Source organism: Dipodomys merriami, unplaced genomic scaffold (assembly GCF_024711535.1).
Source record: "Dipodomys merriami isolate MVZ:Mamm:240054 unplaced genomic scaffold, mDipMer1.0.p SCAF_31, whole genome shotgun sequence".
NCBI classification, from domain to species: Eukaryota; Metazoa; Chordata; class Mammalia; order Rodentia; family Heteromyidae; genus Dipodomys; species Dipodomys merriami.
This window is the reverse complement of record NW_027204604.1, coordinates 10202362-10227982: the sequence shown is the minus strand read 5'-3', so window position 1 is coordinate 10227982 and position 25621 is coordinate 10202362. Positions and strand designations below refer to the sequence as shown.

The window sequence follows — 25621 nt, the reverse complement described above, 5'->3', positions numbered from 1 at the left end:
CTGTGGTTCTAAGAGTAGGATTTAGGGCAGCTCCTCAAGAGACTGACTGCCCTGTGGGTTCCTTTTAAAAACTGGAAGAGGTTGCTAAAGGGCTCCTACAGACCTGGTTGTCCCCAAACTCAGAGAAGACAAAAGAGCTGAACTAGAAGCTGGGGGTGGAGGCTGGGAAGGTGGCTCAGTGGTAGCGTGCTTGCCTCGCATGCATGAGGCCCTGGGTTTGATCCTTCAGCACCACATGAGCAAAAAAGAGGCCCTGGTTTGATTCCTTAGCACCATATAAGCAGAAAAAAAACCAGAAGTGGCACTGTGGCTCAAGTGGTAGGGCTGAAGAGCTGAGGGACAGTGCCCAGGCCCAGAAAGACAGACAGACAGACAGACAGACAGAGGACGACGAAGAAGCAGCAACAGCAGCAGCAGCAGCAGCAGCAACAGCAGCAGCTGGGGGTAGGGTGGTAAGAAATATAAGTAGACAAAAGGGCTGAAGAGCTGAGGGACAGTGCCCAGGCCCAGAAAGACAGACAGACAGACAGACAGAGGACGATGACGAAGCAGCAGCAGCAGCAGCAGCAGCTGGGGGTAGGGTGGTAAGAAATATAAGTAGACAAAAGGAGAGGTATCAATGGGGAGAGGTCAGCCTGGGGAACACAGAGAGCTCCAGCTAAGGACTGAATCCAGCAGCAGAGCTAACAGTCTTTGTCCTCATCATCTCCCTGGATCAGAAAGAATGAGTTAAATGGCACAGGTTTTTGGGGCAGGCAGCAGGGTGCTCCTGAAACAATACTAGATGTGGAGATTTTGGAGATTTTGGACCTGCATCTTAATTCTGCCCTTAAGAACCATGTCATTCTGGGTGAATGACTTTGCTGAGACTGCTTTCTCTTCTTAACTATTTAAGCAGGCTTTGATTCAGACAGACTCTTCCCCTAACTCCTGCATGTTAACTTTGGAGTCTCAGTTGCTCTTGTTTGTAAAATGGAGAATGAGAGCTATGGCATTAGTCACTTTTCTGTTTCCAAGAACAATACAGAGACTGAGTGGGTTATAACAAAAGTGTTTTATTGTGGCTTACAGCTCTGGAGGTTCAAAGTTCAAGATGTGATGAGGCAGGTGGAAGGCATTTGTTTGCCCTCTGGTAATGGCTTTGTCCCCAGATGGCACAGGTAATCATATGGCAAGAGAAAGGAACACACATGTATATCTTTGTGTCTTCTACTTCCTTTTTATAAGGGGTGTCATGTGATATTTTAATATACACATATATTGTGTAGTCTTTAAATCAGGCTTAAACACACCTGTTTCCTCAATCTGTCTTAAAAAGGCACCAGTAAAGTCAATCATGGGGCTTTACCTTACATTCTAATTCTAACCACCTTGCAAAAGCACCACTTCTATAGACCAGCGTTGGATTAAATTTCTAGCTTCTTAATGCCATTCACATATGTCTTTGGGGATTAAGTTTCCAACTTGTGAGTTCTGGGGACAGATTGAGACCATAACTACTGCTATTAGGATTAAATAAAATCTCTAAAGCCAGGGACTGGTGGCTCATACCTGTAATGCTAGCTACTAAGGAAGGCTGAGATCTGAGGTTCACCATTCAGAACCAGCCCAGGCAGAAAAGTATGTGAGTCTCTTAACCTCCAAAAAAGTCACAAGTGAAGCTGTGATTCAAGTGGTAGAGCACAAATCTTGAGCAAAAAACCCCCCAAAAAACAACCCACTAAATAACAGCATTGAGTTCAAGCCCTAGTGCCAGCACACACACACACACACACACACACACACACACACACACACACACACACACACACACACACACACACACACACACACACACACACACACACACACACACACACACACACACACACACACACACACACACACACACACACACACACACACACACACCCTCTGATGGGAAGTAGATTCCCTCAGTCATTTAGGATCATGAAATAATGTGAGTTTGAGTGACAGATGGCAGCTAGACAGAATCACTCAGGATGAGTTCCTCCCCTGCGACCCTGTATTTTTCTCACAGGGTTCTTGTGGGGGTAGTACTGAGATAAGGTACATGAAGCTACTTTTTAGGGCTCTGCACAAATGTGAACATTATTACTGGGTTTTCAACTTGCCCTCTAACAAAAGCTGAGTAAGTCCTGAATTGGCCACAAAGGGAGGGCTAGGGAAGGAATGTGAATCTTAGGAGGAATAGCAAGAAAAGCTTGAATAATCCCCACACTGTGTTCCTAACACACTGACAATTAAGCCAGACCTCTAATGAACAGCTCACATCCAGAGGAGGGAGGTTCAGAAATGAGGAGTGAGAGGGGAGGACACAGGGGTTATGAGAAGAGGGAAGGGAACCCACTGCTATCAAACCCCAGGAAGGCATCCTTGCCTGATGAGTTAAAAAGAGAGGGAGCAGCCTCTCCCTCTCACAGTTCCCTCGTGTCTCCCTCTGTGACCCCAACTCCCTGGAGAGCCACAAAGCACAGCTCCTGGCCTTGAGCCAAGAAATGCTGCTTTCCAATACCCCCCACCTGGCAGCTAATGGAATAGATTCAAAAGTGCTCAGGATTGGAGTGGAGGTGGGGAGGAGTCAGGAACTCGGCTGTACCCCAATGGAGGCTAGTCTGCACCTCCTCAGATCCTGCCAGCCAGGACAGAGCTTGCAGTCTGCTTCTCCTCTCCACATAGCCTTGATCAGCCTGAACTAGGATGTGATGCCAGAGCCAGGGCTCTGCTGGTCCTAAGTTCCACTGGGAGGCCAGGTGTTAAAGTGTTCTTCCTTCTTTCCTTGGGAGCTCAGCCCACAGGATGTGCTAGGGAAATGTTTCTACAGATTAGTGCCTCCACAGTGGCAGGTAGCAGGACCAGGGCAGGGGAAGGAGTGAAGCCCAGGGCACTCTTGAGCTTTCTTCTCTAGGCCTAGCCTCCAGAGGCCAGGAGGTCTGAGCTTCCCCCTAGACCCCTCCCTCAGGTTCACATCTCAGGGTGCTGTAAAGATGTGTTGATCTGGCCAACCATGGTGTTATAGAAGCAATCCTGTTTGATTAAGTCCTGCTCCAGCTGAAGGACTGGAGAGTGGGGAAGGGAGGTGGGGGCAGGAGAGGAGAGACAGAGCCGGGGATGATGTGAAATTCTAGCAAGCCGCAACATATAAACCCGGGGGAGGATGATCTATCCACTCAGAGTGCTCAAAATTAACAGGTACAACCTGGTAAGAATTTTACAGATTTGCATTTTAAGTCAGGCCTGGAGGGAGGAGGATCAGTTAACTAACCAGCCAAGGACAGACAAGTGGACACTTTTTTTTTTTTTTTTTTGGTCCGGTCATGGGGCCTGAACTCTGGGCCTGGGCGCTGTCCCTCAGCTCTTCAGCTCAAGGCGAGTGCTCTACCACTTGAGCCACAGCGCCACTTCCGGCCTTTTCTTTTCTGCTTATGTGGTGCTGAGGAATCGAACCCAGGGCCTCATGCATGCAAGGCAAGCGCTCTACCACTGAGCCACCTTCCCAGCCCCAAGTAGACACTTTCTAAGACAGAAGGGACAAGAAGGCAGCTAATGGCAGTGAGGGGGATGCAGAATATGGGAGGAAAAGAGAAGCCAAACTTTTGCTCATCTTCCTTCACTCCTGGTCTTGTTCTTGGGTGAGTTTAGGAGTGAGCCAGGCAGGTGAGCTGTATATTACAATGTGGTTTTGACCAAAACTTTCATTAATACTTGCTTTTCCCCCGTTGGTTAGTCCTGGCCCAGGGACAGGCACTCCTAACTCAGCTGGCTCCTTCCTCTCACAGTTCATGCTGGTGAGGAACTGATGTCTTGTATGTGTCAGCGTTCTGGATCAGCTCAAAGATGAATTTCACCTGGGTCTCATATGCCTGGATTGAGATTTTCTCGTTGAGTCCGTGGATGCTGAGGGAAAGAGATGTATTTGGGGGCAGATGAAGAGCCAAGTGACATAGCATAGTGTCATTACAGAGCGTTCTCCCTACTTCTCCCCACATATTAGGACTTAAAATTTGCCAAGGAGCACACATCATGGTAGAACACATGACAGTTAACGCTAAGGGGCCTTAAATTCCATAGTACTTGTGAGACTGGAAGGACAGGCTCACCTCACCTTTGACCTGATGGTGTGTGTGTGTGTGTGTGTGTGTGTGTGTGTGTGTGTGTGTGTGTGTGTGTGTGTGTGTGTGTGTGTGTGTGTGTGTGTGTGTGTGTGTGTGTGTGTGTGTGTGTGTGTGTGTGTGTGTGTGTGTGTGTGTGTGTGTGTGTGTGTGTGTGTGTGTGTGCTTGAACTTGGGGCCTGGATGTTGACCCTGAGCTCTTTTGCTCTAAGCCGTGAACTTGTCTCTGAGCTCTTTTGCTCAAAGCCATGGTTCATGGCTCCATTTCTGGCTTTTTGTGCTTAACTGGGGATAACAGTCTCACGGACTTTTCTTGCCCTGGCTGGCTTTGAACCTCAACTCTCAGATCTCAGCCTCCTTAGTAGCTAGGATTACAGGTGTGAGTCATAAGTGCCTGACATGTCTCCCAAATTTATAGGTAGAAGATGAGGTTCTGAGGGTAAGCCTCTCTTAAAGGGAAGAAAAGCACCCAATGATTTAAACAACAACAACAACCCCCACCTCAAACCTAAGGTTTCATTAAGTATCCTACTACTTCAGCCTCCTGATCTCTGGGATTACAAGAATGCATCATCACCACACCCAAATAAAGGACTTGTTTCATCAAGTTTTCACGAATCACCCAAATCTCTCCATCCTTTTACAAAAGCGGAAAATCCCCACCAATTCTGGGAAGTGGTGGGACTGGTACTGGGCATAGTAGGTTTCTACAGTGTCTCCTTTTTTATAAATGTTTCCCAAACCCCCAGCTTTTCCCTATTGGTGGGAATATTTCTATGGCAGGAAGGGACTGGAGAGGTGGATGGACTCTTTTCTACTTGCTCCTCAAACCTGTTCCACTCACCTACGGAAGTCCTGAGGTTGCAGGCAGATGGGGTTGAACAGATACACGCCAGTAGTGAGGTTGGTGTAGTGCCGGCTGTCTGTGTTGGCAATAGAAATACCTAGAGAGGGAAGATTAAGAGAAGGGCTTTATGTGGTGGAAATGGAGTAGCTGGAAAATTAGAAACTTTGCTTACTATAGAGCAATGCCTGGGCCTTCCTAGAGGCTAAGGCTATGATTGTGTTTTGTGGTACAAACTGTCCTTTCTCGAAACCTTGTAAAAATCATAGGTTAGACAGGTACCAGTGGCTCATTCCTGTAATCCTATCTATTTAGGAAGCTGAGATCTGAGGACTGGGGTTTGAAGGCAGTCCAGGCAGAAAAGCCTATGGAACTACTATCTCCAGTTAACAATCAAAAAGCCTAGAGTGGAAGGGATGGAGGAAGGGTGAACAAATACAATGATGCTATTCAGTATACACTATGTGGAAAATGAGCTATGTGTGAGCAGGAATGGGAGGGGGAAAGTGGAGGAGAGTAAAGGAAAGAGTGACATTGTCCAAAAAAAGAAATGTATTCACCTCCTGACTTATGAAATGGTAACCTTTCTGTACACCATCTTAATAGTAACAATTAAAGTATATTAAAATAAGAAGCAAGAAGTGGAGCTGTGGCTCAAGTGGTAGAGCACCAGACCCCATAATTTTAACGGGGAACATAGAATCTCTTCCCAAGAGCACTGGATATCCCTTGAATGATCTAAGCTGAATTCTGTCTCTCCATAATGACCAGAACAGCCAATATCTTAATTCAATTTCCATTATTTGGGCCATTCACTATTTTAGGAACCATCAGTCTAGATACTCCTTTATTATCTGACCTTTATTTTGTATGGCCATATGTCAGGCTCCTGGGTGGCTAGGTCAATTCTTTGAGAGTGAGTCTAGGTGATCCTCTTTCATTCTGATAGTGTACCAACATTGTTAAGGTAGATTTGGATAGTATGCTAGAAGACTGAGAAATGGGAGCAGAGAGGAGCTGCTGGGTTTGGACTGTCTACAGAGGCAACTGGGGTTAAAGCAAATATTATGGGCCTGGAGGCTTTTCTGTGCTGACATTCTGGACTTTGCTGATAACCTATTACCCCAGTGGTTCTCAGAACCAGAACCTAGATCTTGGTTCCTTCATGGCTCCTGCAGAGGAGGTGTGGATTTCAAGCCCATGCTCCTCTGTGACAAATGGGGATAGGCTCAGCTGGGCTAGGTTAAGCAAGGACCCTGGACTGACTGACCTAATTTATTGTTTCTGCTCTTTTCCTGTTTGCTTTCTCACTTCCACCCTGAGGGGAAAATACAGTTCCAGTCCCATTGGGAGGGGGAGCAGCCAGCTGTTTCCAGGATGAACAGCTGGGGTGGGGGTGGGGCAGCAGATATTGGATAAGAAACTATCCCAGCCCTTGCCACACTCCTCCAGCTACAGCTGATGAAGTCATTACCGGGGGCAACAATGTTGATTTCCGGGAAGATGGACTGTATGGTCTGGCGGAGCAGCTGGTAGCCAAAGGCCTGGTCATCGGAGGGGCTGACGGGTGGGGGGTCAAAGGCCCTCAACACGTGCAATTGGACTCTGTCATCAGCCACAATATTCTTGACCAGTTCTAGAACCTCCAGGGTAAAAGCAAAAGAGTTAGATTTCTTTCTTAAAATAGAAATTTAATGTTTAATTTTCTATTTAATTAGGGTATATTAGGTATACAGAGATTTCATTGTTATATTTCCATACATATTATATCAATAATATATCAATCTCACCCCCTCTAGAACTCTCTCTTCCCCCTGCTTTTAGACTTATTTATCTCATTTATTAAAGTATCATATAAATTGAAATATTCCTGATTTGTCTCCAGCAAGGCACAATTACAGATTCTGTATGTCCTGAGATTTGCAGAAAGGATGTATTGTATTTTATGTATTTTTATTTTTATTTATTTTTAGCATTGGGATGTCTATTTCAACTCCTTGGGTATAGGTGATGTGAGTACTAGGCTGTCCCTGAAAGCAAGCTACAGCACAGCAGATATTTTTTTATGCCTATGAGTCAGATAGAGAATTGGATAATCGGGAAATGTTGTGCCTTTCCCTTAGGTAGTCAGCCATGGGCCAGATGCAAGTATAACAAAAAGACCTAGTAGAAAGGGGCTCTCAGTCATCTATGCCAAGAGGATCCTGCTCTACCCTTCAAGTCTCAGGTAACAATAGGTCCATACCCTTCTCTTTGCCTTCTCTGGCCATCCTTGCTTCCTGTTTGTAACCAATTGCTCTGGAGCTGGGAAGATGAGTTCAGCATACACAAAAACTCAGGAGCAAGGGGGTACTTCTTTCTTTGCCTCCTTTCCTGAGGAAGGAACCTGAGGAAACTCCTAGGAAATTCAGCCTTACAGGGAATCCAGCAAAATCCCAGGAAGGATGCAGACCAGACCCTGAGGATTTAGGTCACACATGTAACTAGACTAGGAGACTTTCAGTGGTCCTTCAAGGCCACTCAGACACTCAAGAGAAATCCAGCATAGCCTCAATCCATTTGGTCAGTATTTGTTATAAAATGGCTTCTGAGCTGGGCACTCATGCCTGTAATCCTAGCTACTCAGGAGGCTGAGATCTAAGGACTGCCTTATAATGCCAGCCTGGGCAGGAAAGTCCATGAGACTCTTATTTCCAATCCACTAAAAAAAAAAAAAAAAAAAAAAAAAAAGGAGCCAGAAGTAGCTTAAGTGGTAGGGAAAGTGCCTAGGCCATGAATTTAAGCCCCAGGATCAGCACTAAAACAAAATCAGGACCCCACCTCTGTCCTAGAAAAAGGGATGAACAAAATCTGGGGAATCACTTGAATGGGGTATCACCACTGAAGCATCCTATAGAAGCCTGGCAGGAGTGGAATCCAGAGGGGAGAAAGGCTTCCCACGTCTAGTGCCAAAACTTCTATTTAAGTCAAAGCAAATTCTTTGTCATTGGGTAGGTGAAAGGCTCATTCCACTTAGAGCTAAATTTTATTTTATGGTACAAATATTGTAAGAATTAGGAACTGGAGATATGGCTCATTGGTAGAGCATTTGCTTAGCAATATGTGAGACCCTAGATTCAACCCAGCATTGCAAAAGAAAAGAGAATTAGGGATGGGGATAGTAGCTTAGTGGTAGAGTGCTTCCATAGTCTTGAATCTTCTCATGCAAGCTGGGCAAACAAACATACTACTGTTTATTTATACCATGCTCCCAGTCCCTTTTTCATTTTCCTCCTGAGGTAGCGTCTCATTTGTGTGGACTGGAGATCCTTCTGCCTTTGCCTCCTGAGTAGCCAGGGTAGTAGACATGTGCTACCATATCCAGCCTATCTTGATACATTTTCCTAAGCTTAAAGCTGGTGGCTCACAAATCACATACGTTATCATCTATAATCATAGCTACTTAAAAGGCTGTAATCTGTGTGGATCCAGGCTTGAAGCCAGTTTTGACAAGAATTCCCTGAGACTCTTATCTCTATTTAACCAGCAAAAATCTGAAAGTGGAGATGTAGCTCAAGTGGTAGAGTTGCCAGCCTTGAGTGAAAAAGCTAAGGGATAGTGCTCAGGCTTTGTGCTCAGGCTCTGAGTTCAAGCTCCAGAATGAGCCTTTTTTTTTTTTCCTCCCCTATCGGGGCTTGAATTCAGGGTCTTGGCACTGTCCCTGAGCTCTTTTGCTCAAGACTAGTACTCTACTAATTTGAGCCACAATGCCACTTCCAGTTTTTGAGTGGTTAATTGAAGATAAGAGTCTCATTGGGAATTTTTCTGCCCAGGCTAGCTTCAAACTGCATTCTTCAGATCTCAGCCTCCTGAAGAGCTAGGATTACAGGCATGAGCCACTACCTGGCCAGAACTGGCAATTTTTTTTTCCAGTCCTGGGGCATGAACTCAGGGGCTGGGCACTATCCTTGAGCTTCTTTTGCTCAAGGTTAGCACCCTACCACTTGAGCCACAGTGCCACTTATGGCTTTTTCTGTTTATGTGGTACTGAGGAATTGAACCCAGGGCTTCATCATGCAAGGCAAGCACTCTGCCACTAAGACACATTCTCAGCCCTGGCATTTTTTTTTTTTTGGTTGGCCATGGGACTTGAACTCTGGGCCTGGGCACTGCCCCTCAGCTCTTTAGCTCAAGGCTAGTGCTTGACCACTTGATCCACAGCACCACTTCTGGCCTTTTCTATTTATGTGGTGCTGAGGAATCTAACCCAGGCCTCATACATGTGAGGCAAGCACTGTACCACTGAGCTACTTCCCCAGCCCTGGCATTTTGTTTTTAAAGAAAGGTTTCTAAAGTTGTTCTATATGAAGTAGAGTGTGATTTGTTATCTCAAATTACTTCAAGATTCTTGTCTGTAGAAACTGAGGAAGGTATAGAGATTGGATCTTTGCAGATCCTTACAGTAAGCGGCCATGTTTCCCACCACTTCCAGGCCAGGTCCTGACTCAAGTGCATTTCTCTATCTCATTTCTGAATTTCTAGTATTGACCACATGAAGGGCATGTAAAAAATGTTGGTACATGAGCTATAAAAGATGTGAACCCATAAAAATGACAATAGGAATTGTTTCATTAAGCAGTGTGCCTGGATTATCCAGCCAGTACTGCTGGACTAGGATCCACCCAGCTGCAGCAGGGTGATCTGTTACTGTTTTCTGAGTATATGATCCATATGGATGGAGGGGAGGAGGACAGCCAGGAAGAAGATGCTCATCTGAGATGGATGCATAGGGGTATGAATTTTGAGCCAGAAATTGAAGGAAAGATATAAAACTGATGAAAAAGTGGGAAGAGAGATTCTGATCAGAGGGAGGGCATGCACAAAAACTGAGTTTTAATCCCAAACTTGGAGCCTTGGAAATCACGTCTAGCTGTGTGATGTGAGTGGTAAGCTCCTTGCCTTCTCTGTGTCTCCTTTGCTGATCTAGTAACATGTCCTGGGATTCTTCTCCATGTTTTGGATGTGTCTGGCATTGTATTATAACCCGTGAGCTACACACTATATGAACAAAAAGGAGAGAGGTAAACAGTTATAGGTTATAGATTACCTATAACCAGGCACTGGGCACCAGTGGCTCATGCCTGTAATCCTAGCTTCTCAAGAGGCTGTAATTCTCAGACTGATTTGAAGCCAGCCTGGACAGGAAAGCTCATGAAACTCTTATCTCCAATTAACCACCAAATAGCTAGAACTGGAACTGTGGCTCAAGTGGTAGAGTGCTAGTCTTGACTACAAAAGTGAAGGGAGGGGCTGGGAAGGTGGCTCAGCGGTAGACTGCTTGCCTTGCATGCCTGAGGCCCTGGGTTCGATTCCTCAGCACCACATAAGCAAAAAGAAAAAAGCCGGAAGTGGCGCTGGGGCTCAAGTGGTAGAGTGCTAGCCTTGAGCTAAAGAGCTGAGGGACAGCGCCCAGGCCCAGAGTTCAGGCCCCATGACTGGACCCCCCCCAAAAAAAAAGTGAAGGGAAAGTGTCCAGGCACTGAGTTCAATCTCCAGTACTGGTAAGCATGCATGCACACATGTATACGCAAGCACACACGCAAGCACACACACACACACACACACACAAAACACCCTCCCCCCAGGATGATATATATTATGTGACAGCCTGCCCCTGGTCTCCAGTGAGTAGCCATATAGCAGGATGGAAGCTGGACTTGCTAACCAAAGAGCTGTCTGTTTTTTAAGAATCCATTGTCCTTGTCTTCATCAAATGTACATTCATGTGAGGGGAAAATGTCTCTACATACAAAAGAGAACAACATAAGGCTTTGGGAATGTGTTTGAGGGATTAGAAACACAGAACTGAAAGGTTAATATGCTCTAAAATGCCTTGGAGGTCTCTCTTCCTCCTCCCACTCTTGTGTCTCTGATTATTACATGGGAGGAAGTCACTCTATTATAAGCCAACAAATATCAGCTAACATTGTTTTTCCTTAAGATTTTTTTTTGAGAAAAGGTCTTGGGGCTGGGAAGGTGGCTTAGTGGTAGAGCGCTTGCCTTGCATGCATGAGGCCCTGGGTTCAATTCCTCAGCACCACATAAGCAGGGGGAAAAAAAGCCGGAAGTGGTGCTGTGGCTCAAGTTGTAGAGCACTAGCCTTGAGCTGAAGAGCTGAGGGACAGTGCCCAGGCCCAGAGTTCAGGCCCTATGACTGGACCAAAATAAAAAAGAAAGAAAGAAATGAGAAAAGGTCTCACTATATAGCCCAGGCTGGCGTTGGAACTTAAGATCTTTTCCTGTCTCATTCTTCTAAGTGCTGAAATTATAGGTGTGCACCACCATGCCCAGCAAACAGCAGTTACTGAGTGCTACGTGCAAGGCCCCTGACCCAAGAACTTTCATATATTGACTCTAGTAATGGATGCTACTATTTTTCACATTCTAATATGTTCCCCCAATGGAACTCTTGTGACCTGGATCAGTATGGAGCAATGGAAAACTTGGGTCTCAGTGACCAGAAGAATCTCTGGCCTTCACTGACCCCTTTCATCTAACTCAGCCCACTTCCCCACCACCTTCCCATAATCACTTCTCTTGCCACTAGACTATTATACCAGCAGAATGGGAGTCAGGTCTCTGGTTCACCACTCTCCCAACGTATAGTTCACAGTTAGTGGACCTTGTTGGATGAATAAGTGAAGGAAGAAGTCTCTATAATACAATGACTGAGTCCTTGTAGCTCTGAGGCCCTCCCTCCCAAGATGGCATATTCTAGTTCTTCTTTTAGTGGAGGCTCTCCCAATGGCCTTTTTTCTACTCTTTTAGGCCCATTAGGGACAAACCTTCCTTCCTACACAGTAGCCTGTTCAATTTCTGAAGATCCTCTCACTCCTCTCTCCTCTCTCTCTCTCCTTCCTTCCTTCCTTCCTTCCTTCCTTCCTTCCTTCCTTCCTTCCTTCCTTCTGTCCTTCTTCCCTTTCCTCCCTCCCTCCCTCCTTCCTTCTTCCTTCCTTCCTTTTTTTTTTTTTGTCAGTCATGGGGCTTGAACTCAGGGTCTGGGTGCTGTCTCTGAGCTCTTTTGCTCAAGACTAGTAGTGCTCTACCACTTTGAGCCACAGTGCCACTTCTGGTTTTTGAGTGGTTTTATTGGAGGTAAGAGTCTTATGGACTTTCCTGCCTGGGCTGGCTTTGAACCAGGATCCTCAGATCTCAGCCTCCTGAGTAGCTAGGATTACAGGTGTGAGCCACTGACATCTGGCAAGACTTATATCTTATGGATAAGTGCTGGAGTCGATCTAAATCTAGAAAATGGAAGACCAATTGGAGATGGAGGAGGAGGACTCAGGCAGCTGCTTGTGTTCCTGCTGAATCCAGCATAAGGATATAAGCAGCCTTCAGGCTGTGTGTCTGATACATGGCACTAGAGAAAGCCCTGAGCAGCACCAATGGGAACCACACAAGCTTTTTGCGTGTGGAAGTTTTCCATTGCTCAATGGGACAGGTGGGCAGGGTAGGGCTAGGGACTGCAGGGGTGTCACCAGATAGTCCAGGAGGGAAGGCCTCTGTGGAAGGGAGAGAGTAGGGAAGTACTAGTGCCAAAGGACCTGGGGAGATGAAAGCCATGGCTGGGTGGAAATAGCCCTTCAAAAGGGCATGGCGTTGGAATGAGACTGGGAAAAACTGGTGGAAAGAGGCTCAGGGAGGGGAATTCAGTGATTTCCTGGCCCCATGGGTCCACAGGGAGAGGACAAAGGTTGGCACCTGATGAAAAGCAGCAGAATCATCAGCCACTCCCTGATCTGAAGAGGAGGGTATTTTCCTCCTGTGTAGGGACAGATGAAATCTCCATGGGAAGGGCTTTGGAGAAAGGACCACAAAAATCTAAGTGTGTCTTGTGATAAGATAATCTAGGTCTAACAGGTTAGATCTTCCTCTCACTCTGTTGTATTCAAGAATATGCTGCCCACTTCATAGCTAACGAGCTGCCTTTTTGGTTAAGTTTTGAAAGACTAGGTTTACCTTCTTACCCCTTTTCAGTTCTGGGTATGGAACCCAAGGCCTTGTACATGTCAGGCAATTATTATACCTCTGACTTACAACTCTAGTTTATATTTAAACTATAGTTTATATTTTGGAACTACTTGGATTTGAACTCAGGATCTCCTGCTTGTTAGGAGGTGCTACTTCTGCCATACTTCTACCTTTTTTATGATTATTTTAGAAATGGAATTTAGTGAACATTTTTCTACAGGTTGACTTCCAACCACAAACTTTCAGATCTCAGCCTCCTGAGTGGCTAGGATTAAAGGCATGAGGCATTGTTGCCTAACTTTGAATTCTTTTTAAATGTTTGAATAAACTGGTATTTCCTAGAGATGCCAAACATTGTGTGTAACTTCTGCTCACCCTTTAACATCTCTATCTCAGCCTTGCCTGGCCAGAGGAAGTCGGACTCATTTTTATATTCTCTAATAAAATAAGATACACTCTCATCATGGCACTAGTGATGACTCTCCAAGTTCCAATTATGTTAATAACACTCCAGCTGTACCTGTACAATTTTCTAATATAAACTTAAACATTTTTTCCAGTGCCTTGCACATAACAGGCAAGCAGTTTATCAGTGATCAATATCCCAGACCAAGAGATATCTTTTGTGTATGTATGTATGTATGTGTGCGTGTGTGTATGCTTGTGTGTATGTGTGCACATGCGTGCGTGTGTTCGTGAATACACACACACACATATCCTGGGGCTTGAACTCAGGGCTTGAGCACATATCCCTGAGCTTTTGTGCTCAAGGCTAGTTCTCTACCACTTGAGTCATAGCTCCACTTCCTGATTTTTGGTGATTAATTGGAGTAAGCATCTGATGGTCTTTCCTGCCCAGGCTAGCAGAGCCCAAATCTTAGCTTCTTGAGAAGCTAGGATTAGAGGTGCCAGCCGCTGGCAACCAGCCTATTTTAAAAAACCAAACAAACAACTAGGATCTCACTATATCACCCAGGCTGGTCTTTAACTGTTGGGCTCAAATGATCCTCTTACCCCAGTTTCCCAGATAGCTGTGGCTATAGGCACCATGCCCCATGCCTTTTCAAACTTCTAAGTCATTTCTCCTCAAACTAGCCATTACCCAGGATAAATATCTTGGATCTATTCTCCCTTTTTCTCAATGCATAATCTTTTTTTCCTCAATGCATAATCTTATTACTGTCTCTGCTCCCCCACATCCCACTGAACCCTTTTCTCTGGCAAGTGAGTGGTCCTTTTTGCCCCATGACCATGTTCTCATTTCAGATCTTCATATGCAGTGCCTGAGATGATGCAATAGTCTCCCAATGGTCTCTGTTTACTCCATCATGCCACCAACATTACTTCTCTAACAGCAAGCCTCAATCTATCATGGCACTGTTTGAAGACCTCTGAAAGTTCTCTCCTTTCAGATCAGACCCTAAAGTTTTCAGCATGGCACACAAGGCCTCGATAACCAAGCTACAACATCACCTATCAATTTTCATTTCCCATTACTTCCCAATTCATCCTATTGTTCAACCACAATGAATATCTTACTTGGAGTACTATCCTGATGCTCCTTGAAGCCCAGATCAAATTTCTAGTCGTCAGGAGAGACTTTATCCTCTAAGGGAGCATCAGTGCCCTTACTACTACGGTAGTTTGTTCACCCCTAATTGTTATAGCAGAGTTGTGGCTGGAAGACCAGATTCTGAAACATGGCCACCAATGTGTGAGTTTCTCATTACATACTTTGTTGCTCTGTATCCAGGTGAATGAGAGTAATGAAGTTTCTGCCTCATAGGGTGGTAGTGAGGACTAACTGGACATGTGTAAACTTTAAAATGGTGTTCAGCAGACAGCAAGCTACTATTTGCTATCACTGTTATTCATATTTGTCTCTCACTCCCAAGACTTCAACTTCTTTAGACATCTCTGGTCCCAGCCAAGTAGCTGATATCTATAGAATGCCTTTGAAGAATGGAGGTTGAAGCTGGGGACCGGTGGCTCATATCTGTAACCCTAGCTACTCAGGAGGCTGAGATCTGAGGATCACTGTTCAAAGCTAGCCTGGGGAAGGAACCTCTGTGAGACTTTTATCTCCAATTAAAAAACAAGTCAGGTCAAGTGGTAGCGTGCTAGCCTGCTAAGGGACAGCACCCAGGAGCCCCACTCTTGGCACAAAAAAAAGAAAAAGAAAAAAGAAATAAAATAAAATAAAATGGAGAGACCAGCCCAGCTCTAAGGTTGTAGCTACATGCAGGTCCTGATGGCTCTCCCTCTTTGATGTTGAACATGTTGTATGGAACACAAGGCACATACCTCGTGGACTGTCTGTGCAGGGTGGATCCGGAAGTTGATGGTTGCCTGGGCCATGGAGGGGATGACATTCACCTAGGGAGAGAACCACAAACGGTACCTGAGCCCACTTCAAGTCTTCTGCACCTGACCCCTGCCCAGAAACACGAATTGCCTCCAGGAGTGACAGAGGAAGCTGTTTTACTTTGAGGCCCCAGGGCTTAATTTTCAGTCTGCCTTTGTCTTCTCTGAGCCCTTGCTATGTGGTTACATTTAGAACTAGAGGTTCGGTCTTCTTGGCCCTAATGGGGGGTCACAGGAACTGCATAACAGGGTTCTTCTCTATTTTGGCTCTGTGCAGTGCTATCAGGAGTCTTCTGTATGTCCTTTATAAGGGCACCCTGATATTTTTTTCTTTTTCTTTTTTGGTGGTGGTGGTGGTGGTGGTGGTGGTGGTGGTGTGTGTGTGTGTGTGTATGTGTGTGTGTTTATGTGTATGTGTGTGTATGTGTGTATATGTATATGTGTGTGTTTGTGTGTATATGTGTGTGTGTGTGTATGTACTGGTGATGGGGCTTGAACTCAAGGCCTAGGTTCTGTGCCTTGACTTTTCACTCAAGGCTGGCACTCTGCTACTTGAGCCATACTTCCATATCTAGCTTTTTGGTGGTTAACTGGAGATCAGAGTATCATAGATTTTCCAGCCTGGGCTGGCTTTGAACAGTGATGCTCAGATCTCAGCCTCCTACGTAGCTAGGATTACAGGCATGAGCCAGTTTAGCCCTGTGATTTTGATAACTGTTTCTTCTTTGAGCTTCTATTTCCTCAACTGGCAGTTGGGGCAATGCTATTCATAGGATTCTTAGAAGGGTCAAATAGAGTGACAAATGTGGAAGCATGCTCGGGGAGAAAACCTCCCACTTTGAAGCAAGAACATGTATCACTCGATTGGCAAGCAGTACAGGCAGCTGGTCAGGTCGCACACTGAACACACCAGTTAGTTATGCTAGGAATTCATTCGGAGGCACCATTCACTCATACCCAACTTGGGCTTCAGATTACCAGTGCTCTTCAAGGTCATATTGTCCCCCAGGCAGATGGCGCCCCCAAGGGTGCTTCCTAAGGATGTACTGGTGTTACTGATGTTATAGGAATGGTCTAAGTTCCAAGATTCTAGGAAGGCCCCTGCCTCTGTTTGGCCAGGCTTGATTCTTTGGTGTCCCTTAGTGGCCAATCCAACTAGAAGTGGACCAATTTACCAAAAAGTCACTTTTGGAGCAAATGTTGTCTTTTTTTTCCCCCAAGGTATTGACTCACCTGAACTTATCTCTAGAAAAGTAAAGCTCATATAAAAATTATGTTTGCTAAGGCCATCTAATATTTAGTAGGTTTGGGGAAAAGATAGCATGTAAGTTTTAAGTGCTGTATATATTACACCTATTAGGTTTTATAAATGTAAGCGAGCTTCTCTTAATTTAGTATTACATCAGGAGAAAATATATTAATTACTCACTAAATCAGTTAGGTGGATAAGTCTTTTAAAACATGGGAATGCTTTTTCTTTTTCAGTACTTGGATTTTGAACTCAGGGCCTCAGGTTCATGTAGCTTGCTTTCTCACTCATGTCCTTATCCTGGTCTTTTGCTGGTTATTTTGGAGATGGAGTCTTTTGGCCTTTTCAGCTCAGGGTTGACCTCAAACTTGTGCTCCTCTGGATCTCTGCCTCCTGAGAAGCTAGGATGACAGGAGTGAGCCTGACATTGAGAATGATTTAAAAAAAAAAGATCTCTGATGGTAGAAAGGTTAGAAACCTTTAGTCTATCTGATCATAGTGGTAAGTAAATATTATCCATGTTGAATTCTAGCCAGAGTACAGATCGCAAGATGCAACTTGCAAACAGCTCCTCTTCATATGAGTATAATGGTTGTTTCAGGAAAGAAAGTTCCTCTCAAGATCACCAGATACTCACCACTGAAATGCACATAGAGAAAATTTGGCTAGTGATTTCAAGGGCTCATAGACCTAACTAGACTTCTTGACTCTTGAAGACAGAGGACAATGATAGAGGATAGCATTTATTCTTATTATTCAAACTATAGCTAGAAACAAGATAGATAGTCCAGGAATGGAGGAGGAAGTGGGCAGGGAGCAGAAGGCACATGTGACAACCTTGACTCTGATAATCATACCTTGATCCCTGCATTGAACATGGTGAGCGCCGTGGTGGTCCTGACCAGAGCATTGGTTATATGATTTCTTTCCATTAGCCTAAAGCAAAGGGACTGAGGTCAAATGGTAGGAAGAATTTGCCAATGGGGAGAAAGAAAGGATTGGAAGTTCACCCACTTTTCTAAACCATAGAGATCTTTAAGACTGAGAGAGGTAACCCATATATGTATATTATTAGATGTAGCATCTATGGATTGGGATTAGTCAGGCCTGGGCAGGCCAAGGAGAGGGACTGAGTGGTTTGTAGGATTGGGGTGGGGGATTCGGAGGAAGATAATACTTTACCTGCCTACAAGGGGTTGAAATAGCCACAGATTGTTCAAGACTACATTGGTAGGAAAGGGAAACTGAAAGGGAAAGAATAAGGTTAACAGGATCAGAGGGACTGGCCCAACCTTGTGGCTGTCGCTGAGGCCTGAGTCTCCCTATCCAGGCTTGCTTTGGGGCCTTGAGTGGTCAGTTCAGTTGGCTCAGACCCTGCTTAAGGGCGAGAGAGTTTCTGTCTGTCTGGACTTTTAGCTGATTGGTTAGAACAATTGTTTAGCAGCCCCAAGGATGAGTTGGAACCAACTTCTATAGACTGGGTGTGTTAGGTCATAGATACTCCCAGAAACTCCAGGGAACAAGCCAGGTCTCTTGATCAGGTTCAGCTGTTGGCTGGGAGTGGGGAAGCATGGCGGAACACTGGTCAGCACTAAGGTCATTTCCTTACTCCAAAGGTCCCTTCTCTGCCACCCAGTGGTTCATCTTCCACAGCTAGCAGGAAGGAAGTGATTTTTCTCCCATACCTCATTTGCCAGTTGCTTTATTGTCATCTTCAATGGCCCACTTCCAAACATGTTTGGCATTGGTGTCTTCTCTAGTCTGAGAGAGAAACAGAGTTTTGAAGAGCTAGCCACTCCAGCCCAAGATCAGAGGCCCAAAGAGGAGGAGGGAGATAGGAGGATATTTTAACAAGCCTGACCAGAAGGTCTGCCATTCACCTCCCCATCACCTCTCCTAGTGCAGCTTTTCTGAAGATCTGAAGGCCCCGTCTGGACCACCTTTCCTCTATACTACCAGCAGGAGCTTTTCCTTTCCACTAGGTCCAAATTGGGCTCCCTTTCTGCTCCCTCCCCACTGCTGCTCTGACATCCTGTGTGTCCACACTGCAGCAGAACTGTTAGTCTCTGCCAACTGTGACTCTATTTTTTTTTTTGGGGGGGGGTCCGGTCGTGGGGCCTGAACTCTGGGCCTGGGTACTGTCCCTCAGCTCTTCAGCTCAAGGCAAGCGCTCTACCGCTTGTGCCACAGCACCACTTCCGGCTTTTTTCTTTTTGCTTATGTGGTGCTGAGGAATCGATCCCAGGGCCTCATGCATGCAAGGCAAGCGCTCTACCACTGAGCCACCTTCCCAGTCCCTTCTTCCTACTTTTCTAAGCAGGTGAGTACTGCTCTTGCTGTCCTGGCCCACAGCTGCAGTCTTTATTAACCTTCTCCTCCTGCCAAACAGGCAGAGAATGTAGATAGCTCTACTAGTCATTGCCAGCTTGTGATTTCTAACTGTTTACCTGGACTCTGAACTACCCAGCTCCCTGACCTAGCTTTTGTGGGCTGCTACCTGTGAGTCTTGTGGAAATACTCATCAATCTGACCCCAGCCCCTGTTTGGGTGCTAATGGCTTCTCTAAGCCTTACACTGTGACTTCCCATCTCAGCTTCAGGGCAGGAGGATTAGTCTAAATGTCACTGGGAAAGTGCTAGGTCTTCCATCTGAATCAGAGCATGGGGCCAGGAGATGCTTACCGGCTGACAGCAGCAGACAGGATACCAATGCTTGTCTCCTTCGGAGGAGCTGAAGAGTGGCCCGGAGTCATATTTACTTTCAGCAGGAGGTCAAGTGCACCCTTCTCTGAGACTGACACCCTGTAGAAGAGGATCACAGAGGGCCCTCCTGTGCTATCCCAGAAGCCCATGGTGGTCTGATGAGCAAGAAGGAGAAGCCCGGGTAGTGTGAGGATCAAAACAAATAAGGGTTAACAATAAAAGGATGTTGTCTCAGCAGGGTTTCCAGATACTAGTCATCTCAAATGGGGTGAGATCCCCTTCCAAGATGGAGGGTGGGGTGCTTTACTCACATGGCAAAAGGCTTCTTGAGGCTAGGAATAAAACCATCCAAGATGAAGCTACCCTCATCCACAAGGAAGGCTAGCTTGACGCCCCTTGCCTGCAGCAGTGCTGAGATCTTCAGAGCTCCATTCATCCCTGAGACCTGTAGACATCCCATTCAGAACCATAGTCTTTCTCAGTCAGAAATAGCTCTTAAGATAGCTAACACTGATTCAGCTTAGCTAGCTTAGCTAAGAGTTCTAGAACCTTCCTTCTTTATCTTCTTCCTTTGGAGGTGGGCAAGGCCTAAGGCAATTCTACTTCCCAGAGTCCTTCAATGTCAGAACTGGAAGCTCTCCCTACCCCGGCTTCACAAATGAAGAAACTGGGACTCAGAGTGTGATGTGATTTGCCCAGGTTCAAAACCAGGAGCATTACTAGAAATGAAACAGATGTTTCCCAGGTGCAGCTGGCAGCCTGTCTCAGACATTATCAGAGATCTGAATATTAACTATTCACATTTACGACACAGAATGGGGAATCTGAATGTGTGTGTGTGTGAAGGAGAGGGGCTGGTACTGGAGCTTGAACGCAAGGCCTTGAGCTCTCACTTGGCTATTTTGCTGGTTAACTGGAAATAACAGTTTCTCAGATTTGCCTGCCTGGGCTGGCATTGAACCACTATTGTCAGATCTTAGCCTCGGGAGTCGCTAGGATTATAGGCATGAGCCACTAGGGCATGGCTCAGGAATCTGAATTTTGTTCACAGTCTGTAGATAATTCTGGAGAAGTTGGCAAACAATCACACCATATCATCATGGAGGCCTAGCAGTTGGGGAGCACACTGGATTAGGGGGAAGCCCCCACCCACCAGAGATAGCTATTAGGTGCAGCAACTCTACCTCCTCATCATGGCCCAGTGAAATGAAGAACGATCTCTGTGGGATATAGTTTCTGATCAGTAGGAGCTCCAAGGCCTGCAGGATTGCCTAGAGGTTCAAAAGAACAATGGAAGCAGAGGAAGGCTTAGAATCTAAGCTGAGAAGGAGAAACATTCAGCTGTGTTGGATGTGTCATCAGGGCTGGTGAAAATTGGACTTGATAGACTCTCTTCAAGAGAATAAGTGGTTCAGGGGACCAGTCGTTCAGGACATCGTTTAGCTCTGCACAAAACTTTTGCCACCAGGAGAAGAATATAAATATTGGAGCTGAATTGTCTACTCCAATCCCTATACAAGGTCCAGAAAAGGGAAGTGACAAATGGATGGATGGAACCCAGGTTTCCTGGAGCCAAGATTCTTTCAACGGGAGCCTCCTTCCTCCTAGAAGCTAGCCAAGTGCTCCCATCCTGGAAGATTCCTTGGGCCCCAAGGCAGAGGAATCAGCATTACAGACCATCACGGAGTTCTTGTTGTCCAGTGTGCCCCGTCCATGGATGAAGCCATCACGTTCCAGCCCAGAGAACGGGGGCACTTCCCAGCCATCTTCAGGGGCAGGCACCACGTCAAAGTGAGCCAACAGCATGTAGGGCTGCAAGCTGGGGTCTGAGCCTTGTACAGTGAGCAGGTGGCTGTACTGTCCCACGACTTCATGTTGGACAAAGCTGGTGCTGAACACTTTAGGAAAAACTAGATACAAAGGGATAAAAAGCAGGAGAGGAAGCTGGCTTCCCATTATTTCCTACTGCTTAATTTTTTTTTTTTTAAGTTAACATGCATTATCCTTTAGGAAGCTTGTGGAAAAAAACCAGGCTGGATTCTGCAGATCCAGGCCAATCTCTCAGATTCTTCTTCCTCATATTTGAAAATGCTGTGTAATGACATGCAAACAGCCCCATCGATAAGGTGTTCAGTCTCCCAAGTCTGGCACAGTCTGACCTACATACTACCAAATGTAGAAACCTTTGCCGATGAGGGCTGTATTTATTTTGAATATAGTACTTTGCATTATCTAGGTTACTCAGGATCCCGTCTAAAACATATTTAAAAATTACTGCCAGACCTAGTGGAACATGCCTGTAATCTCAGCACTCAGAAGGCGGAGACAGGAGGATAAAGAGTTTTAAGGCTAGCTTGGGCTACATAGCAAGATTCTGCTCCCTCAGCTCCCCCCCTCAAAAAAAAAAAAACAAAAAAAAGAAAATTCAAAGCTGAGTGTAGTAATTCACACCTGTAATCCTTGCTACTAAGAAGGGTGAATTCATGAATATCATGGCTTGGAGGAAGCTGGGGTCAAAGTGTATGAAACTCTATCTCATTCAATAAAAGTCATGTACTTAACGGTCACCCTACTTACAAACGTAAGACCCCATCTTAAAAATCATGACAGCAAAAAGAGCTGTGGTTATGGATCAATTGGTAGGAAGTCTGCCTAGAGTATGTGAGTTCAAAAATCTCAGTACTGTAAAAAATTCAAAGAAGTTTTTATTTTAATAAATCAGCATGCCTACTTATTATATTTTATGGAGATAAAGTTTACTTTGTCTGGCACAAGGCCACAGTACTGCATACAGGGGTGAATGTTCACAGGGTTATTTAAATCACAGAAAGGCTGAAGCAAAAGAAATTCAGGAACATTGCCCAGATCCTGGGGCTTGAACTCAGGATATGGGCACTGTTCCTGAACTTGGTTTTTTCTGTCGGTCGTGGGGCTTGAACTCTTGTCTTGGACACTGTCCCTCAAGTCTTCACTTCAAGGCTAGCACTCTACCACTTAAGCCACAATGCCACTTCTGGCTTTTTTCTGCTTATGTGGTGCTGAGGAACTGAATCCAGGGCGTCATGCATGGGAGGCAAGCATTCTACCACTGAGCCACCTTCCCAGCCCCTCTGAACTTCTTTTGCTTAAGGCTGGCACTCTACCACTTAAGGCACAGCTCTACTTCTGGTTTTAGGTAGTTTAGTGGAGATAAGAGTCTCACAGACTTTTCTTCCCTGGACTGGCTTTGAACCCAATGTTGGAGTTTGAACATTCACAACATTTTCCCTAGCTACATGCTATACATTAGATACTAGAACACTAGCCTTGAGCACAAAAGCCCAGGGACAGTGCCTAGGCCTGAGTTCTAGCCCTGGAACCTGTACAGAAAAGAGGGGGGTGGGGAGAGGAAAGAAGGAGGAAGGAAAGAAGGAAGGAGGGAGGGAGGGAAGGAAGGAAGGAAGGAAAAGAGAAGGAAAATAATAAAAAGACAGCTTCTAGATTTATTGAATTTTTAGTGTTCTGCCACTTGAGCTCCACTTCTGGCTTTTTGGTAGTTAATTGGGGATGGAGCACAAGCTGGCTGCAAACCCCAATCATCCAATCTCAGGCTTCTGAGTAGCTGGGATTACAGGCGTGAGCCACTGGTGCCCAGCCTCAGGAGCCTTTTTCTTTCTTTCTTTCTTTCTTTCTTTCTTTCTTTCTTTCTTTCTTTCTTTCTTTCTTTCTTTCTTTCTTTCTTTCTTTCCTTCTTTCTTTCTTTTTTGGGGGGGGGTCATGGGGCCTGAACTCTGGGCCTGGGTGCTGTCCCTCAGCTTGTCAGCTCAAGGCTAGCGCTCTACCATTTGAGCCACAGTGCCACTTCTGGCTTTTTTCTTTTTGCTTATGGGGTGCTGAGGAATTGAAACCAGGGCCTCATGTATGCAAGGCAAACGCTCTACCACTGAGCCACCTTCCCAGCCTTTTTCATAGCAACATAAACATGAACATAAGCTAAGATCATATGCTATATAGCCCTTGACAGGAAAAAAAAAAACCTGTTCATTAGATAGTATCTAATGTATAACATGTAGCTAGGGAAAATGTTGTGAATGTTCAAATTCCAACCCACAGCAATGTGGCTTAGTATTTCAAAGGGCAAATCTAGTCCATTCTCTCTCTCTGCCTCCACTCTTGGATTCTTCCTATTATACCTCTTCACTGTTTACAAACTCAGATCATTAGGAATTAAACTGTCCTCTGATCAGTGACAAAATATACATCTTTATCACCTTGTAGAAGAACCATGTCTCCACCACCATCTCTACCACCCTCCAAGCACAGTTTGTAGCTGACCTTTGCGAATGTATTCTCCAAACTCAGTCAGGGCTGTAGTGTTGGATTCCTCATGGCTAAATGACACTGTTGGAATCTGGATGGCACCTGTCAGAGTTTAACAGACAGAGATGGAAGATTAAAGATGGCACAGAATCGAGCATTTCTAATTAAAAGAGAAATTCTAAAATCCTTCTCAGGCATGGGTAGTCCTGGCATGTAATACCACCATCACTGGGAAGAGTAAGGTAAGAAGATCATGAGTTTCCAGCTAGACAGGGCCACAGAGCAAGTTTGAGGCCAGACTGGGTTATATAGTGAGACCCTGCCTCAAAAACTGTAGCAAAACAAATAGACAACAACCACCACAAAAAGCTGCTCCCCAACAAATTCTTCAGTCTTTGCCTGGGTGGGGAAGCATATTTTACCAACTGGCTGTGAAGTTGTTCGGTCTGATCCTATCAAGAACTATAGCTAAGACTTAAAAGTCAACAAATCTAGGAGTTTTGTTTTGTTTTGTTTTTTTAAAGAAATTCATAAATCTAGGCCTGAGATCCATGTCATAAATATCCTAATGAACCTTGGCAGAAAAGTAATCTCAACCTCCCACCCCAGGCTCAGTCCACCTTCATTCAACCCCAGCGGCTGGGTTTTGGTCCCCGCCTCTGCCTGCATGCGCATATCTACGAGGGCAGTTTCTGTGGATCCACTATTCATGGAAAAAATCTGGAGCTGAGCCCACTGGTGAGGACGCATCTCATTATCCAGCATGATCTAGAACTCTGCAGAAACTCTCCTCTCTCCGTGGAAACAGATGTAGAAGATGAACGCTCGCAGGTGAGCCCAGGACCCGGGTTCACCTTTGAGCGCCTCTTTCATCCCGACGAGCTCCTCTTCGCTGAACTGAGCAGGGATTCGCGGGGCGCCCCTGTCCTTCTGGCCATCGGATCTGGAGACACAGGCAAAAATCATAAGCAGCACAGCCGCCAGGGCCAGCATGCAAACCCGAGCCATACTTCTCCGGAGCCGGGGCTGTCCGTCGGCAGCAGGAGTTTGGACCTAACCGCTGGCCTGGCTGCTCTAGTTCCCACCATCTGCCTTAGTCCCACCCCACTCCCACACCTGACCAGTCACGCCTGGCTCAGGATGCTGGCCAGCCAATCGACGGGACGACTACGCCCCGTACCGCAAGGCCCTTTGGGGGTTGTAGTCTCTCACTTCGTAGCAGCCCTGTGACTAGCTGATGTGAGGTAGGGCCTTAGGCCAGGGTTTGGACTAGTGCCTTTGATCTGCTCTGAGACACTGGTAAACTCCTGGCTTTTGAGAATAAGCTCAATTAAAGGGAAAAGCAGAGAAGGGCAAACTAAAACCAACAGAGCTAATCAAACAATCTGTTTCTGGCTTCTGAAGTTCTGATATTGATTACTATCTATCTAGGGCTAAAGAACTGTAAGCTTAAGTTGAGTATTGAAGACTCACACTTATAATTTTAGCTACTCAGAAGGCTGAGATACGAGGATCACAGTTCAAAGCCAGCCCAGGCAAAAAAATCAGTACAACTTTTATCTGTAATTCACTAGCTAGAAGCTAGAAATACAGCTGTGGCTCAAATAGGAGAGAGCCATCCTTGAGCGGAGAGAGCCATCCTTGAGCAAAAAGAGCACACACACACACACACACACACACACACACACACACACACACACACACACACACACACACACACACACACACACACACACACACACACACACACACACACACACACACACACACACACACACACACACACACACACACACCTTATGCTACAATGGTTAAAAAAAAAATCATGTAGAGCCATAGAAGGAAAAAGAGAAAAAACAGTAAGTAAATAAGGAAGTTGTTTCTGGTTTTTTTCCCCAAAGTAGGTCCTTTTACCCTCTTGGAATTGCAAAACTATTAACAAAACCAAGCACCAATTAAACAGAGAAGGAAACTTTTATCTTGATAAAAAAAAATAGGTGAAGGGGGAGATAAACTG

General features: G+C 45.5%; 1 protein-coding gene across 2 annotated transcripts; it reads right to left on the bottom strand.

Annotated features, from left to right (window-relative positions):
• Positions 1 to 1035: 1035 nt before the first annotated feature.
• Positions 1036 to 24688, bottom strand: Pm20d1 (peptidase M20 domain containing 1). Of its 2 annotated transcripts, XM_070041661.1 has the most exons (13): positions 24459 to 24688; positions 23620 to 23706; positions 20983 to 21215; positions 20490 to 20576; positions 19617 to 19750; positions 19285 to 19404; positions 18289 to 18364; positions 17786 to 17847; positions 17461 to 17539; positions 15295 to 15366; positions 6452 to 6620; positions 4978 to 5077; positions 1036 to 3918 (listed from the first exon to the last, which is right to left on the bottom strand). In XM_070041661.1, the coding sequence occupies exons 1-13, from the start codon at positions 24610 to 24612 to the stop codon at positions 3795 to 3797; spliced, it is 1497 nt and encodes a 498-aa protein (XP_069897762.1). In that variant the 5' UTR covers positions 24613 to 24688; the 3' UTR covers positions 1036 to 3794. The 2 variants fall into 2 exon arrangements, with proteins under 2 accessions (XP_069897762.1, XP_069897763.1); XM_070041662.1 differs by lacking the exons at positions 17461 to 17539; positions 17786 to 17847.
• Positions 24689 to 25621: the final 933 nt, after the last annotated feature.

Excerpts from the sequence above, each read along its gene's own strand:
- Pm20d1 (XM_070041661.1), bottom strand. The coding sequence starts at position 24,612 with ATGGCTCGGGTTTGCATGCTGGCCCTGGCGGCTGTGCTGCTTATGATT. Across the intron at positions 18,365-19,284 it reads CTGTCTGCTGCTGTCAGCCG|ACTAGAGAAGACACCAATGC; the intron begins GTAAGCATCTCC and ends TTTCTCTCTCAG. Across the intron at positions 15,367-17,460 it reads TGTTCAATGCAGGGATCAAG|GTGAATGTCATCCCCTCCAT; the intron begins GTATGATTATCA and ends TTCTCTCCCTAG.